Source organism: Opisthocomus hoazin, chromosome 24 (genome assembly GCF_030867145.1).
Source record: "Opisthocomus hoazin isolate bOpiHoa1 chromosome 24, bOpiHoa1.hap1, whole genome shotgun sequence".
In the NCBI taxonomy this organism is placed as follows: Eukaryota; Metazoa; Chordata; class Aves; order Opisthocomiformes; family Opisthocomidae; genus Opisthocomus; species Opisthocomus hoazin.
In genome coordinates this window covers 1591309-1604699 of record NC_134437.1, presented here as the reverse complement: position 1 = coordinate 1604699, position 13391 = coordinate 1591309, and the positions used below count along the sequence as shown (strand labels likewise).

The window sequence follows — 13391 nt, the reverse complement described above, 5'->3', positions numbered from 1 at the left end:
AGTGTAGCTTTGTGTTGGTGCAGAAAACTCTCATAGTATCAGTATGTACATTTAAAGCTGTGCCTGTGTGTTTTCAGATATCGTCCAATATAGGTATGCAGAGAATACAGACACTGTGGAGTGTCCCTGTTGCGCCAAAAGAGTTAAAGAGGAAGTATTCCTTGCTTGTATGGAAGCTCTGTAATTCACCTTCTGTACAGGACACTAAGTGAGCAGAACAGACAAGAGTGGCAGGTACCCTCAGAAGTAGAGCATACTATAGTAACTCAAATGTGCCGTTCTAGGGCCAGCCTAGCACTGTTACTGATATTCTGCACTATTTCCCAAGCCACTTTAATACTGTAGCCCTGCCTGCCAGTGACTGTCACCTTATCGCTGTTTAATAGCAGCATTCAACAAGATACTGACGTTTTAAAAGACCAAATCGGTGCTTCTGACAGCAGCAGTTTGTTGAATGACACTGGCCTTGTGCAGTTTTTCTGGTGTAAGGTAAATCGAGTTTAAAGGGTGTGGATTCATTTGTGCTGACTTCCCTGTTGTTTTGTGTGCTGCACAGAAATAACGTGTTTTAAATGTGGTGAAAGAGTATGTAACAGTGCATGTGGTTAAAAACTCACAGGATATACAGTGTGCATCTGACTTACCTGATCCTGTCACAGGGTACTTCAGCATCTTGTTCCTGGAATTAGATTAAAGAAACTGAAGAGTAAAGTAGATACTATAATACTGGCTCTCTGGTTCCTGCTACTCATGAGGTCACAGCTTCTGTGTCATGGTAATTGCTAGATTTGAAAAGTGCATTTCCTGTGTTCATAATAATATCAGGAGGTTTCGTCTCTGCCTCCCTCATGTCATGGGTGAAGGGACTGTGCTGACATACAGGGGACTACTGGTGAAGGAAATACTGCCCCTCTACATAACTTTTCCAGAAATTCTATTACTTAGCATTAAATCTGCTAGTTACTGGCCTAACTTTGCAGCTGATGGAGCAGAGGAACCACTAACTGAATGAGACATAGCCAAGGATGTCCTTCCTTCTCTTGTTTCTAAGACTCTAATAAAGTTTTGCCTTCCTCTGTCCCAAGGGTGGTTTTTAGGTTTCAGTCTCTTGAAAGCCTGCCTATCACTTAAATGTACAGAAGGAGCTGAGCCCCCCCAAAAATAGGGAAAATCTTGAGAGCTGGATGTTGTTGCCGGGGCTCAGATCACTTGCCTGGCCCTTTTGGCTGTATTTACAGTAAGCTGTTTCCTGGTTCTATGATTTCCTCCTATTTGTTGCATCCAATGTGGCACAGACGTGCATAAAAAAAGATGTAAGGTAGAGCACAGATGCTGAATTCTGGAGTGATGAAAAGTTCAAAGCTTTACACAGAACCTTTTTTCTCATTTCTAGCTGTAATAGAAACCACCTGAGAATGGAATGAAAGGCATTAATAACCCCAGCCTTTGTCACTGCCTTCCCAGCATGCAGCAACTCTCAAAAGTGTAGAAGAGAGTCATTGGTATATTTATATAGTGTAGTGTGGAGGGGAAAAAAAAAAAAAAGGTATGAATTTATATTACATCTCAAATAGCTCAAAGCCATTTTACCAGCACCCCACTGTTTGCTAGCGGTGCTTGGCTGAGTAGAAAGCAAGTTGATTACTAGTCTAAATGCCCTTCCTTAGGCTTCTCAGGTTTTCCAAGGCAGTGCTGTGGGGGAATTCAATCACAACTTCATTGTGTTCCCTGCTGATTAAAAGTGCAGAGCTCAGAAGAGTGTCTCGGACAGGCCAAGAGAGGCTGTAATAAGCCCCTTGCCATTACTCGAGGTCGAGGGATACTTTAGTTAATCTCCTCCTTCTGAAAGCCTCTTGGGTAGGCAAGGCATACAGCCATACATGCAAACATTAGTTAGAACTAGAATGCACAGTACATACAAGCCCTGGTTGCAGTTGAATCTTGGCTGGGTTGTTTGCTGTATCTGAGTCTTTTGAGATGGAATACTAGTATTTATCAGTCTAGCCCGCTAAAATCTGGTGAGATTAAAACTAGGAAAGGTGCATGGACCTTGCGCTATTATTAGGCTTTGTGGAGCTCCATTGGCTCAAATTAATTGCTTCCAGTTTACTTATGAAGAGACATGCTGTGTCAGAATGGTTGTTGGCTAAAGAAATGCGCTCAGACACCTTATGAGAAAATCCTGCTGCTTCTGTTCTTTTTTTAATGATGTCAGGCAATGCTTTTTCATTCTGTGTGTAGCTATATACTTAATGTCTAACCCGAACAGGTCATATGTCTGTTTCCCAAGTACTGTAAGAAATGTTGCCATTGGCATGTATACACAGGTTTTCACTTCCAAAGCAGTGCTTGTTTCTTAAAAACCCAGGTGTGTTTGGCAGCTAAAACTAACGCACCTCCGATCTGGAGGTAAAATTAGCTGCTTTGGGCGAAGGGTTTTCATGCACTACAGCATGAAAACATGGAAGGTTACAGACAAAGCATTTGTGGTAAAGTTGCTGAGAAGTGCTCTGGCTACATGGGGTAGAGGAATAGCTTGATAAAAATCATTGTTTTCTGCAAGCTAATGGCTGCAGTTTCGAAATAAAACCTATTCGTTTTGACCTCCTGAAATTCATACTTGACCTGGACTTGTTAGGCCACAGAACTGCTGCAGTGTTAAGCTACAGCTGGAGGAAAGCCAGAATCCAATTACATTTTCTGCCTAGTGGGTCATAATTTCTGCTATGAAGAAGTCAGTGATGTTGCTGGGGGAAATGGGAAGTGGACATGTTTGGATATGCGTGGTGGTAAGGCTGGTTGTAAATGAACATGAAAATAAAGAGGTATGTTTGGTTTCTCACTTGTTTAGTACCAATCTAATTGAAATCAGGAAACAAGTAGTCATACTGGACTATACGCAACACAGACCAGAAATCTGGTTAGCTTTCATCTTGGATGTCTAACTTACTTTGCTGTGATTGTTGATTCTCTCCTTACTCTACTAAAACAGAATTATTTTAGTAAATTCAGCACCTTTGACTTTCTGCTTTTGGTTTGTGGTGACACTTCCAAAATGCTATGTTCCTTCTCCTTCATCCGTTAAATGCTAATCAGTTTCACTTTCGTAAATCAATGAGGAAAAAAACAGGGGTTTTTTTCAGTAGTGGGACTCCAAATGTAGCTTCTACGCTGTGCTTAGGTATTGAGGTGTAGGAGACTTGCCCTACTTCTTAGAGAGCTGCTCAAGAGGTTGGTTATTCTTGAAAGCCCATCTTTTAATTTAGATATCTAAATACAGATGCAAAAACTGAACTTTGGACTTCTTTTATCAATGTTGGCCTTTCATTTTTGCTTTGAGTGAAGGTAAGAAGGCTTTTACAGCAGCAATGATCAGAGCCTCTGAACTTTAGCAAACATTTAATTGTTTACACAGGAGCTCTCAATGTTCCTTAACAAATTGCCCTCATTTGGGTGAGACTAAGGATTCTTGGTTCTGTAAATGTAATTTCTAAACAGGAGCTATCACTCACATGCTGAAGACAAGATCATAAAAGACAGTTTAATTGATAACTTGAAAGCACTGCAAAAAGGTCCCAGTGCCTGTCTTTTACTGATGCCCCCAGCTTCTGGAGTGTTCGTACTGGAAACTACTGTGATGTCCTTCTAAAATCTTTGTATCGCTGCACATTGCTGCAGCTCCTGCCAAAATACATTAACTGAGTTGTTATTGTCTATGCTCAAATCTAGTTCCATTGTAATGAAGAAGAACAAATGTTTTGCATAGCACTGCAAAGCAGAAATCTGGTCTGGAGGAACTCGGAGGTCTGAATTTGAGACATTTAAGATCTCTTTGTAGTTCCTTTGCACTCATTCCATACAGCAGAGACCTTCCCAGGAAAAGCACCCCAGAATATGATTCCAAATGTAAAATTCAGATGTTGGAAAGATTTGTAGAAAACCAACAACAAAAATGAGCCTATAGAAGTAGGCTATTTAGTCCTTGCTGCACTGAATGTAATAAATGTTTAGCCTTTTATTATATTTGGCTCTTTGTACTTACAGTTCTGTTTAGGATTGAATTATATTAAAGTAGTATAGTTGGGAGAAATTAAATTAGCCAGAAATAAAACAGGCTAAGTGCAGGAATTAGAAGGGCAACACGTACTTCATTGAAAAGTACAAGGAAGGTGAGCACCCTCAGACAGCACAAGAGTTAAAGAAAGATGTCCAAAGAGAGATTGAAGATGTCTGAGAGTAATTTTGTTTTCTTTCAGCAACAGTATCCTCAAATATCCTTTCTGGAATTATTATCTAACTTGGATTATTTTCATATGATTCCTTTGAGGTTGTACTGGATTTGGTTGTAGGGAGCACAGAAGGTACAGTGTCTTTCACTGATTCCAGGCTCCCTCAATTCCAGACAGACATGTAATAGATGCTTCACTCAGGTCCATGGAACATCTGTTCCATCTCTGCTGCCAAAATACCTTCAGTCTCTTATTTAAAAATAAAATAAAATCAACAGAAAATCAAGAAAACAACTACTCAAAAAAGGTTAACAGAAAAGCCAAATCACTGATGATATTCCATGAGAAGACAATGGAAGAGACCAAAGCATTGCTAATATTTTCATCTCTGCAGTAGGAGGGAATTAGGTGAAATGTGCCTGGATGAACTTGGAGCAAGGGCAAGCAGTGAAGGCAGAAGTCACAAACTGTCAAAAGTCCTTGTCAGTATATTCTGGAGGAGTTTCCTTCCTAATCCAGGTATGCTCTGTCTGTTATAAACGTTGCTGATTTGCTGGCTGATTGGACTAGGTTTCTGACTGGAAGATCATAGTAGGAGACTGAGGAAGATCAAGGACCCAGAGTATGCCAGTGACTGCCACTCTGCATTTGTGGTGGTTGGTAGCTGGGTCTTGTATGAATATGGTATCGTATAGAGCAACAAGAAGTCTCCAAAGCAAAGATAACTTGTATATGCTGCCAGGATAGGCCTTTGAGCCAGTTCCAGTTTGAATTCAAAGTAGTCTGTACAGGCTTCTTGATGTTTTGGTGTGCACATCAAGCGCGCTCCCTAGTATTGCGGTGTGGTAGAGATTTGAACATAAACCAGCCCTTTCTGTATCGTTCCATGTGGTTTTTATAATGGGCTGGAAGCAACTCAATGTTAGCAACTTCTTCTGTATCCTCAAGGGTCCATGGCGCTGTACATTCAGATAACTACTGATAAATAGCAACGCTTATCAAGCCAAGAATGCTCTGCTATATGCTTTTCCTTTACATGGAGAAGGAGCCACAGGGATTGGAATGTTGGCAAAGCTTTTTTTGCTGAAGACCACTGCTATTGTCTAACCATCTTCTGTGTGCTCCTTTCTTTTCCAGCCTCTCTACAAGTGGACATTGTTCCAAGCCAGGGGGAGATCAGCGTCGGAGAATCAAAATTCTTCTTATGTCAAGGTGAGTGATGGCTTGGGGCATCAGTTGTCTCTGTTTGGGTTTGCTGGGAAGGTCGATCAATGTATTAACTCTGGGGTAAAAGCTCCAGTGGTGGGTGTAGCTGCAAGATCTCTTGCTCTTCCTTTCACATATGCTCTTATGGTTTATAAGACTGAGTAGCAAAGGTGACACATGCTGTTTACTGGAAACAGTAAATGCGCTCTCCCTGGAGAGCTGGCAGCAGAAAGCAGCTCCATCAAACAGATTTTAAAATGAAAAAAGAGGTACTGAGATGCTGTCTCTAAGCTTGAGCAATAGCCACAACAATGGACCTTGCATCATTCACAGCTCTTTGATCTTTTGAATTTAGAATTAAGCCTGTTGGTTTTCCAAATTATTTCTGTAATCAACTGCTAACAGCAGTAATGGGAGTGCTAGGTGACTTGAGAGATGTTACCTCTGCAAAGAAGAATTTTAATGCTGCTGAAAACCTGCATTTCTGCATTTGTGACACAATTCACTGTTCAGGCCACTAACTGCCCCAGGCTGTTCTCCTGCACAGTGGTGTAGTGCTGACACAATCCATGTGCCCTAAAGCGCGTCCTACAGTTTTATGGCTTTTTCCATATTGGCATCCATGTATCCTCTTCAGAGGTTCTCCTGAAAGCATCTGGCCTGGTTTCTAATGGGAGGAATTAGTATGTTGGAGCACTGACATGATAGCATCCTGAAGCGTGACACAGAGCAAATAACTGCTATAGTGATCTCTGGGAGCAAAATGTCATCAGACGACCACACTTCCTCAGGAGCATACTGACTGGGACAAGGAATGAGGTCATCTGATTCAGAAGTGCTTAGCTGCAGAGTAATTTGTTACTGCTAGTTCTTTAAAAATGAAAGTATACTCTGAGCAAGTGCTGTTGTGATGATACTTGCATTCAGAAAACTGTGGGACCAATTAAAGCCACTCTAATAACACGGGTTTGTCGCAAATAACAGGCCACGATGAGGAATGCAGAGATATGAGCTGCAAGAATGAGACAGCCCAGAACCACTTAGTAACAATTCGCACTTACACTGGATGCAGCAGAAGGTTTAAGCTGATCAGTGTCAGAACTGCTGCTACAGCAATGTCACCGTTTTGGTATGCAAAGTAGCCCACTCTGCAAACATAGGTATTTGTTGAAAAGATGATGGAGCTGAAGAAGGAAGAGATTTTTATTTCTCGGGCTGATCTGTGTAGTGGAGGGACTGGGACATGGGATTCCAGGATGCATAGAAAGCCACTTTGGGCTAAAATGAGTGTACCCATTTAGATTATAAAACCAACCTAATATCGTTTTTGCAGGACAGCAGCTGACCATTCAGAGTGCTGTGAGAGAGAATTTTCTTTGCTTACTTCTCAGGTACCAGAAGCCCTTCCCCTGGGTCTGTCTTCTGCATAGTGCTGCTGGTTGTATTTAATTCCTCTGTGCAGTTTTGCTAGGAACTCATTTCAGTTTGTCTGTTTTCTTTTATTGTCCATAGTGGCAGGGGAGGCCAAATACAAAGACATCTCCTGGTTTTCCCCTAACGGTGAGAAGCTGACGCCAAACCAACAGCGCATCTCAGTGGTGCGAAATGATGACTTCTCCTCCACCCTCACCATCTACAACGCCAACATTGACGATGCTGGCATCTATAAATGTGTTGTCAGTAGCGTGGAGGAGGGAGACTCCGAGGCCACCGTCAATGTGAAAATTTTCCGTAAGAGTGCGGCTCTGAGGCTATTTTCTGGTCTACCTTGTACATGTATGAGGCAAGATTAGGGAGGCAACCATTTTACCTACTTAGAAAAGGCGATTTTTAAAGGGGAAGGGGGGGAGGGTGTGAAAAGAAAGGGAATGTTAAGAAGATGCAGCCTTCTCACTTCTTGGTTTTGAGGGGAGAGTGGAACTAGGACCTTGGCCTGTCAGGGCATTACCAGTACGTCTACTGCTTAAACTCTTCTGAAAGACAGGAGAGCAAGGGGTAGAGGAGAAGATTCTAGCAGATCATAAATGTCTGGGAGGAGTAAGCAGAGAGAGCAGCTTTTGTGGGTGACAGACATGCTGTGAGATAAGACTAGACTTCAGTAAAGAGGATCAGACATTCAGAAGGGTTATAATAAGCCATCAGCATGTTGTCCAGCAGAGCTATGATAGCAGCTCCTCCCCTTCCTGCTGGGAAGCTGAGCAGTTCCAAGTTCACGTTGTGTCTTTGCAGTGTAGACAAATCAGCGAGCAAGTTAGAGTATTGATCTGGCCTACTGATATGCCTGGGAGGCAGGGCTGGAAAATGGGGTCCTGTGTTGCAGTGCATTGGGTCAGGCACGCCTTTATCTTTCCCTTGGGAACGTGAGGATTTCCAGAGAACATGTCCTCTTGGGTTTCTTTGTTTTCCTCAAGCTTGAGTGAGGAGCACAGCTTGAGGTGTGCTAAGAAAGCTGCAGTGACTTTCTCTTTCCATTGTTTTCAGAAAAGTTGATGTTCAAGAATGCTCCCACTCCTCAGGAATTCAAGGAAGGGGATGATGCCGTGATTGTGTGTGATGTGGTCAGCTCACTGCCTCCTACTATCATCTGGAAGCACAAAGGCAGGGATATTATCCTAAAAAAAGATGGTAAGGCACAGGAGGTGTCTTGATGCTTGTCTATTCAGAGGTCAAACGTCCATCTCCCATCAGGGCTCAAATTGGGCTCATACAAGGGGTTCGGGAGAGCAAAATGATGGTGGTCACAAGGGAGGAGAGAAGCAGTTTGTACCTGACACTAGGTCTAAGGGCGTGAATTTAGTTATTCAAGGTGCTGTGGTTTGGCAATGGCAGGAAAGTAATGCTCACAGAAATGGCCATGAGGCTTTGGCACTGGAATAGGCCAAGGAATACTAGAATAAGTTTTCAGACAAGAGAAATGCCATGAGACAGAAAAGCTGCGTGTTGTGACACTCTTCAGTCTTCCTAAGGAAAAGGGGCTAAAAGCTCCTTGCAAAAACCTTTCCCTTTCTTTCAAAGTGCTGCAGACTGTCATGCCCAAGGGGCATTTTACTGGCAGAGGTGACTCCAGAGCTGTGACTCCGCTGAGCATTTGTGCCTCAGCTGTGTTTGCCACGTCTGCTTGTTGGAGGCACAGGGGAACTGCAGTAAGTCTTGAACTCTTGACACCCTTGCACAAGAGGGGCAAGTTTCAAATTGCTTGTTCTCTGATACTAATTAAATGTAAATATGCTTGTGTGCTTATATGTATCTGTTTGTCTCTCTGTGTGTACTTATGGTATAAAGCACCAGACAAGTTTGCCTGCTACCCATATCTGGTTTCTTTCCCAGCAGTGTCAGATCCAGTTACAGCAGCATCTCCATTAAATGATGGGAAGGGAAATTTTATTACACTAAGGCTTGTCTCAGCCCAGAAAGGGCAAGGAGAGGAGAAGAACCTGTTACCTGCAGTGAGCTTTTCTGAGAATTCCTGGGTGAACCTTCCTTTTGTCTTTTCCAGTTCGATTTATAGTCCTGTCCAACAACTACCTGCAGATTCGTGGAATCAAGAAAACAGATGAAGGAACATACCGCTGTGAGGGCCGGATCTTGGCTCGTGGGGAGATCAACTTCAAAGATATTCAGGTCATCGTAAATGGTGAGCAGCTTAGAGTAAGGCTAGGAGGGGGGCAGGGTATATAGCACCTGCACTCCAGGCTGCTGATTGGAAATGTTACTTTAGATTCACACTCATGATTTACCATCATCTTACTAATTTTTCTCTAGTGTGTCAAATAAAGATGTCCATGAAATTGACTGTTTAGCAGATGCTTACAGGAATTTGTCACCTCAAGAGAAATCTTAAGTGACTCATAACTTAGAGTGAGGTATTGATCTTGTTGGGACTCACAAGTGGTTTTGCCCACAATACGGATTTTCTGTGTGTCTCCCCACCTGCTGCCATTCCTTACCTGTGCTGGTAGCTTTGGAGATCTCGTACATCAAACCTGTTGACTGAAGCTGGCAGGTGATGGCATAAGGGTTTGAATTACTAGTGATATCTGTGTGTATTGCAGAGATTTACAGTTAGCCTTCTAGGGCTCACTCTTGCTCACATATTCTGTCCTTTCTAACTTGAATGTGGATTCTTTCCCTTTTAGTGCCTCCTTCTGTGCGAGCCAGGCAGAGCACTATGAATGCCACTGCCAGCCTCAGCCAGTCTGTGACCTTAGCATGTGATGCTGATGGCTTTCCTGAGCCAACCATGACGTGGACCAAGTAAGATGCTGTGTACAATATCCTGATTGTGTGTGAGCGTGGAGGTTTTCACTAAGGCCTGGAAAACCAGGCTGGAGGGAAAGCAATATTTTAACTGCAGTAAGATTAATTCATTTTTCTCACAAGAGAAGAAATGGTCTCATAATGGAATTGGAGTTAGATTCTGTTGTGGGTTAACCCAGTAGGCAGCTAAACACTACACTACGTGCCTCTTGAGTGGGATGGGAAAGAGAATCAGAAGGGTAAAATTCAAAAACTCATTGGTATAGATAAAGACAGTTTAATAGATAGAGCAAAAGCTGTGTATGCAAGCAAAGCAAAATAAGGAATTCATTCTACTATTTCCCATTGGCAGGCAGGTGTTCAGCCAGGTCAGCTGTCCCAGCTGTATCCCCTCCCAATTTCTTGTGCACCCCCAGCCTACTCACTGGCAGGGCATTGTGAGAAACAGAAAACCCTTTGATGTTGTGTGTATACTGTTCAGCAATAGCTAAAACATCATTGTGTTATCAGTGCTGTTTTGGTTACAAACACAGAATATAGCACCATATGAGCTAGTATGAAGAAAATTAATTCTGTCCCAGCCATTGCCAGTATAGCTTCATGGACAAACCAGAACAACAGTAAAAACAACGATTTTTCCCCGTCCCATTACATCCTTAGTCAAACTGCAGACAGAGATGAAGCCTTATGTTGACCAGACCTGTCCCGTGGGTCAGTTTATTATCATCTGTTGCACTGGTGGGGAAACTTAGGCAAAAGTGGATGCTGTAGCTTGCATTTGTCATGCCGGCAGATCTGCATCTAAAGTCTTTCTGTTCATTTCATCTGGTATAAATTTCATTGTCAGGCAGTGATACAGACTGTAGGTATGCTGTTCTTGAAATTGTGTAGCTTTGCTGAAGGTTATGAGGACAAGTTGTAATGCTGAAAAAGCTAATGACAACTTGGAATACTGCCTTGATACGCAAGCCACCTTCAGTGGTGTTTATAGCTCGCTCTTGCATGTAGGCTATGATGTGCGTCAGGATGTGAAAGGTTCAGCTGCTGAGATCCCTAAGGCAGGAGGGATTAGGAATAGATCAAAATGTAAGCTTTGTAGCCCGTAGGGAAAGGAAAAGATGGTGGTCCCTCTCAACCTGAGGCGTTTCGGTGCAGTTACACAGTTCTAGCATTAACAACAAGCCTAAAACAGTCTTTGATTGCTTCTGCTCTCCAACACAGCCAGTGTGCTTTATGCTCTGCAGGGATGGAGAGCCAATAGAACAGGCCGATGATGAAGAGAAATACAATTTTAACTACGATGGGTCTGAGCTCATCATCGAGAAGGTGGAAAAGAGTGATGAAGCAGAATACATCTGCATCGCTGAGAACAAGGCTGGCGAGCAGGATGCTACCATTCATCTCAAAGTCTTTGGTAAACATGCTCTTACCATCCCCCCTTTCCAATCCAGCTGGCTATTGGTAGCTCACTAGTGCAAGCTGGAAGTAACCTACTTCCCCTATGTAATGCCTGATGGGGCTTATCCAGAGCTGCTTCTTTCCCAAGTAATGCTGTGCACCTCTGCCATCGTGCCAGGCAAAACAGATTCTCTGTATGTGTCTGAAACAGATGCCAACTCCACTCTGCTTCCTCTCTGATAAAAGGAATTCAGTCCTGTGCAGAGGGTGGTGTGAGATTCACATACTACTTGAAATAGCTTCCAGGCCTGGAGGAATGAATCCGAATTCAACCAAAGCTGCTACTAAAAAGGCGCTTGCACTTCAATGGGACTTGCTATAACCTGGACGGGGAGGTGAACTCCACCCCACCACTGTGTAAATCACCTCAAGCTTGCAGTAATGAGTCAGCAGCTTTCCTACCTTCCATTAATCTAGGAGTGTTAAGGAATATAATTCTCCCTGTCCCATCCCGCTGCAGCTATTTGACAAAGCTGCTTATCAAAAGGCTGATTTGGGGCAGAGAAAGTAGACAGAGGTGGAAGACTTAGCTGATAATCCCAGGGAGTGATCATTTGTACTCTCTTAAATGGGTTCTTCAAATACACCCTCTTCTAGACTCTCTTAGAAGTCTCAGTGGTAAGCATGTGTAGAAAAGGTCTTCTAGTACCCTCTTCTCAAATGTCACTCTGCTCCATTCCCCATATGGCAGTAAACTTGTGCCTGTTCAAAAGCCTTTTTTCCTCCAGTGTTGTTTGTTTCAAACATTACTGTTTACAGGCAAGCTTCATTCTGAGCACTAACTGAATGAAGGTTGCTTTTTCTTTTCAGCAAAACCCAAAATCACCTATGTGGAGAATAAAACAGCCATGGAGCTGGAGGATCAGATTACACTGACCTGTGAGGCATCTGGGGACCCAATCCCTTCCATCACTTGGAGAACTTCCACCCGGAACATCAGCAATGAAGAGAAGGTATAACTCTTCCCAAAAACATGGTCTTATTTGCTGGGATCAATGCAGGTTGTATCTGCCTGCCTCTACTGATCCAGCATGCATGATAGGCACGTGCAGATGCACGTAGAAATCATGGCGATTCCTCTCTCTAGTGAAAACATGTGCAGTCCTGCATGGACTGTCTGCTAAAGGGTCAGCTCCACAGCTGAAGTAATGCTGGAGGTGTCCTTTTGTACAAAGAGCCATCTCAATTTATACAACTGAGAATATGTGGTTTAATTCCTGGTGGTATCACTCTGAGTTGAATTAACTTGAAAAGCAGTAGGCCCTGAACCCTTTTCATAGGAGTTTCCAAAGGGACCTACGGTTGCAGGAAGCTTGTGAAAGGGTTTTTCCCTTCTGTTTCCAAGCCGAGAGGTGGGAATGAGCACCCTGATTCCAGTGTTGTCCATGCTGTCATCGTGATGATGACATGATCTGAGAGGGTGGCAGGTAGAGAGGTGTGGGGTATTACCTTTCAAAGATGCGGTGGACCAAAATGAGCCTGTTAATTCCTTCTTGCCCGTCTGCATTGTATTCTAATACTGCATGTACCTGAAGCACAGAAGCTTGGCTGCCTTTGTGTTCACTTGTTTTGTTGCTCACATCGATACCATTTTGTTCTTAAAAGGCAAAAATAATTAGCAGTTTTAAAAAAACACTGCTATTTTTTTTAATTGGCCACTTAACTGTAGACAAGATTAGGATGTGCTCTATTACTGTGGATCTATCTTACTAGTTGGATAAGGTGATCAGGAGGCATAGTTTAGAGCCAAAGAAAGCCTAGACAAAAGTTGGAGTAAGGAGCTGTTGCTTATTAATAATCTTCTAATAAGAGGATGCTTCGAGGCTCAACTAACTTTGGCATACCAGGGATTGTGACTCAGTGTGAAGGCAGCAGCTGATTTACCATAAAAGTCTGAAAGTGATAGAGGTATCCACTGTCAGTCATCCACACAGCTGTTGTTCTGCACTATAGCGTCCTAAATGAGCTTTATTAGTTGCCTCCATGATGTCAGCTCTTCACCATGTTGTTAATGGGTAACTTAATAGTCAGGGTGCCAAAATCTTCCAGCTTTCATTCTTTCTTGACACCTTTTGGATTCAAGGGCAAGTGTAAATCCGTGCAATGTTTAGAGAGAAATTTCCATTGCTTTCAAAAGCTGTTGGCTTGGGCTCTTGCTACAGCATGACTGGGGGACCTGTTTTGACGGGATAAGGTTATTCATGGCATTGTGTCTGTCTAGGAGAGTGGTGGGATGAGCTA

General features: G+C 43.0%; 1 protein-coding gene across 6 annotated transcripts in view; it reads left to right on the top strand.

Annotated features, from left to right (window-relative positions):
* The window catches only part of NCAM1 (neural cell adhesion molecule 1), a 228454-nt gene that overhangs the window by 157953 nt on the left and 57110 nt on the right, over nucleotides 1-13391 (top strand). For all 6 annotated transcript variants that reach the window (XM_075442634.1, XM_075442635.1, XM_075442636.1 and 3 more), the window contains 8 exons: nucleotides 4624-4748; nucleotides 5367-5441; nucleotides 6948-7166; nucleotides 7917-8060; nucleotides 8932-9069; nucleotides 9572-9689; nucleotides 10937-11106; nucleotides 11961-12103. In XM_075442634.1, coding sequence (XP_075298749.1) covers nucleotides 4624-4748; nucleotides 5367-5441; nucleotides 6948-7166; nucleotides 7917-8060; nucleotides 8932-9069; nucleotides 9572-9689; nucleotides 10937-11106; nucleotides 11961-12103 — 1132 coding nt within the window. The remainder of the gene's footprint in view (nucleotides 1-4623; nucleotides 4749-5366; nucleotides 5442-6947; nucleotides 7167-7916; nucleotides 8061-8931; nucleotides 9070-9571; nucleotides 9690-10936; nucleotides 11107-11960; nucleotides 12104-13391) is intronic.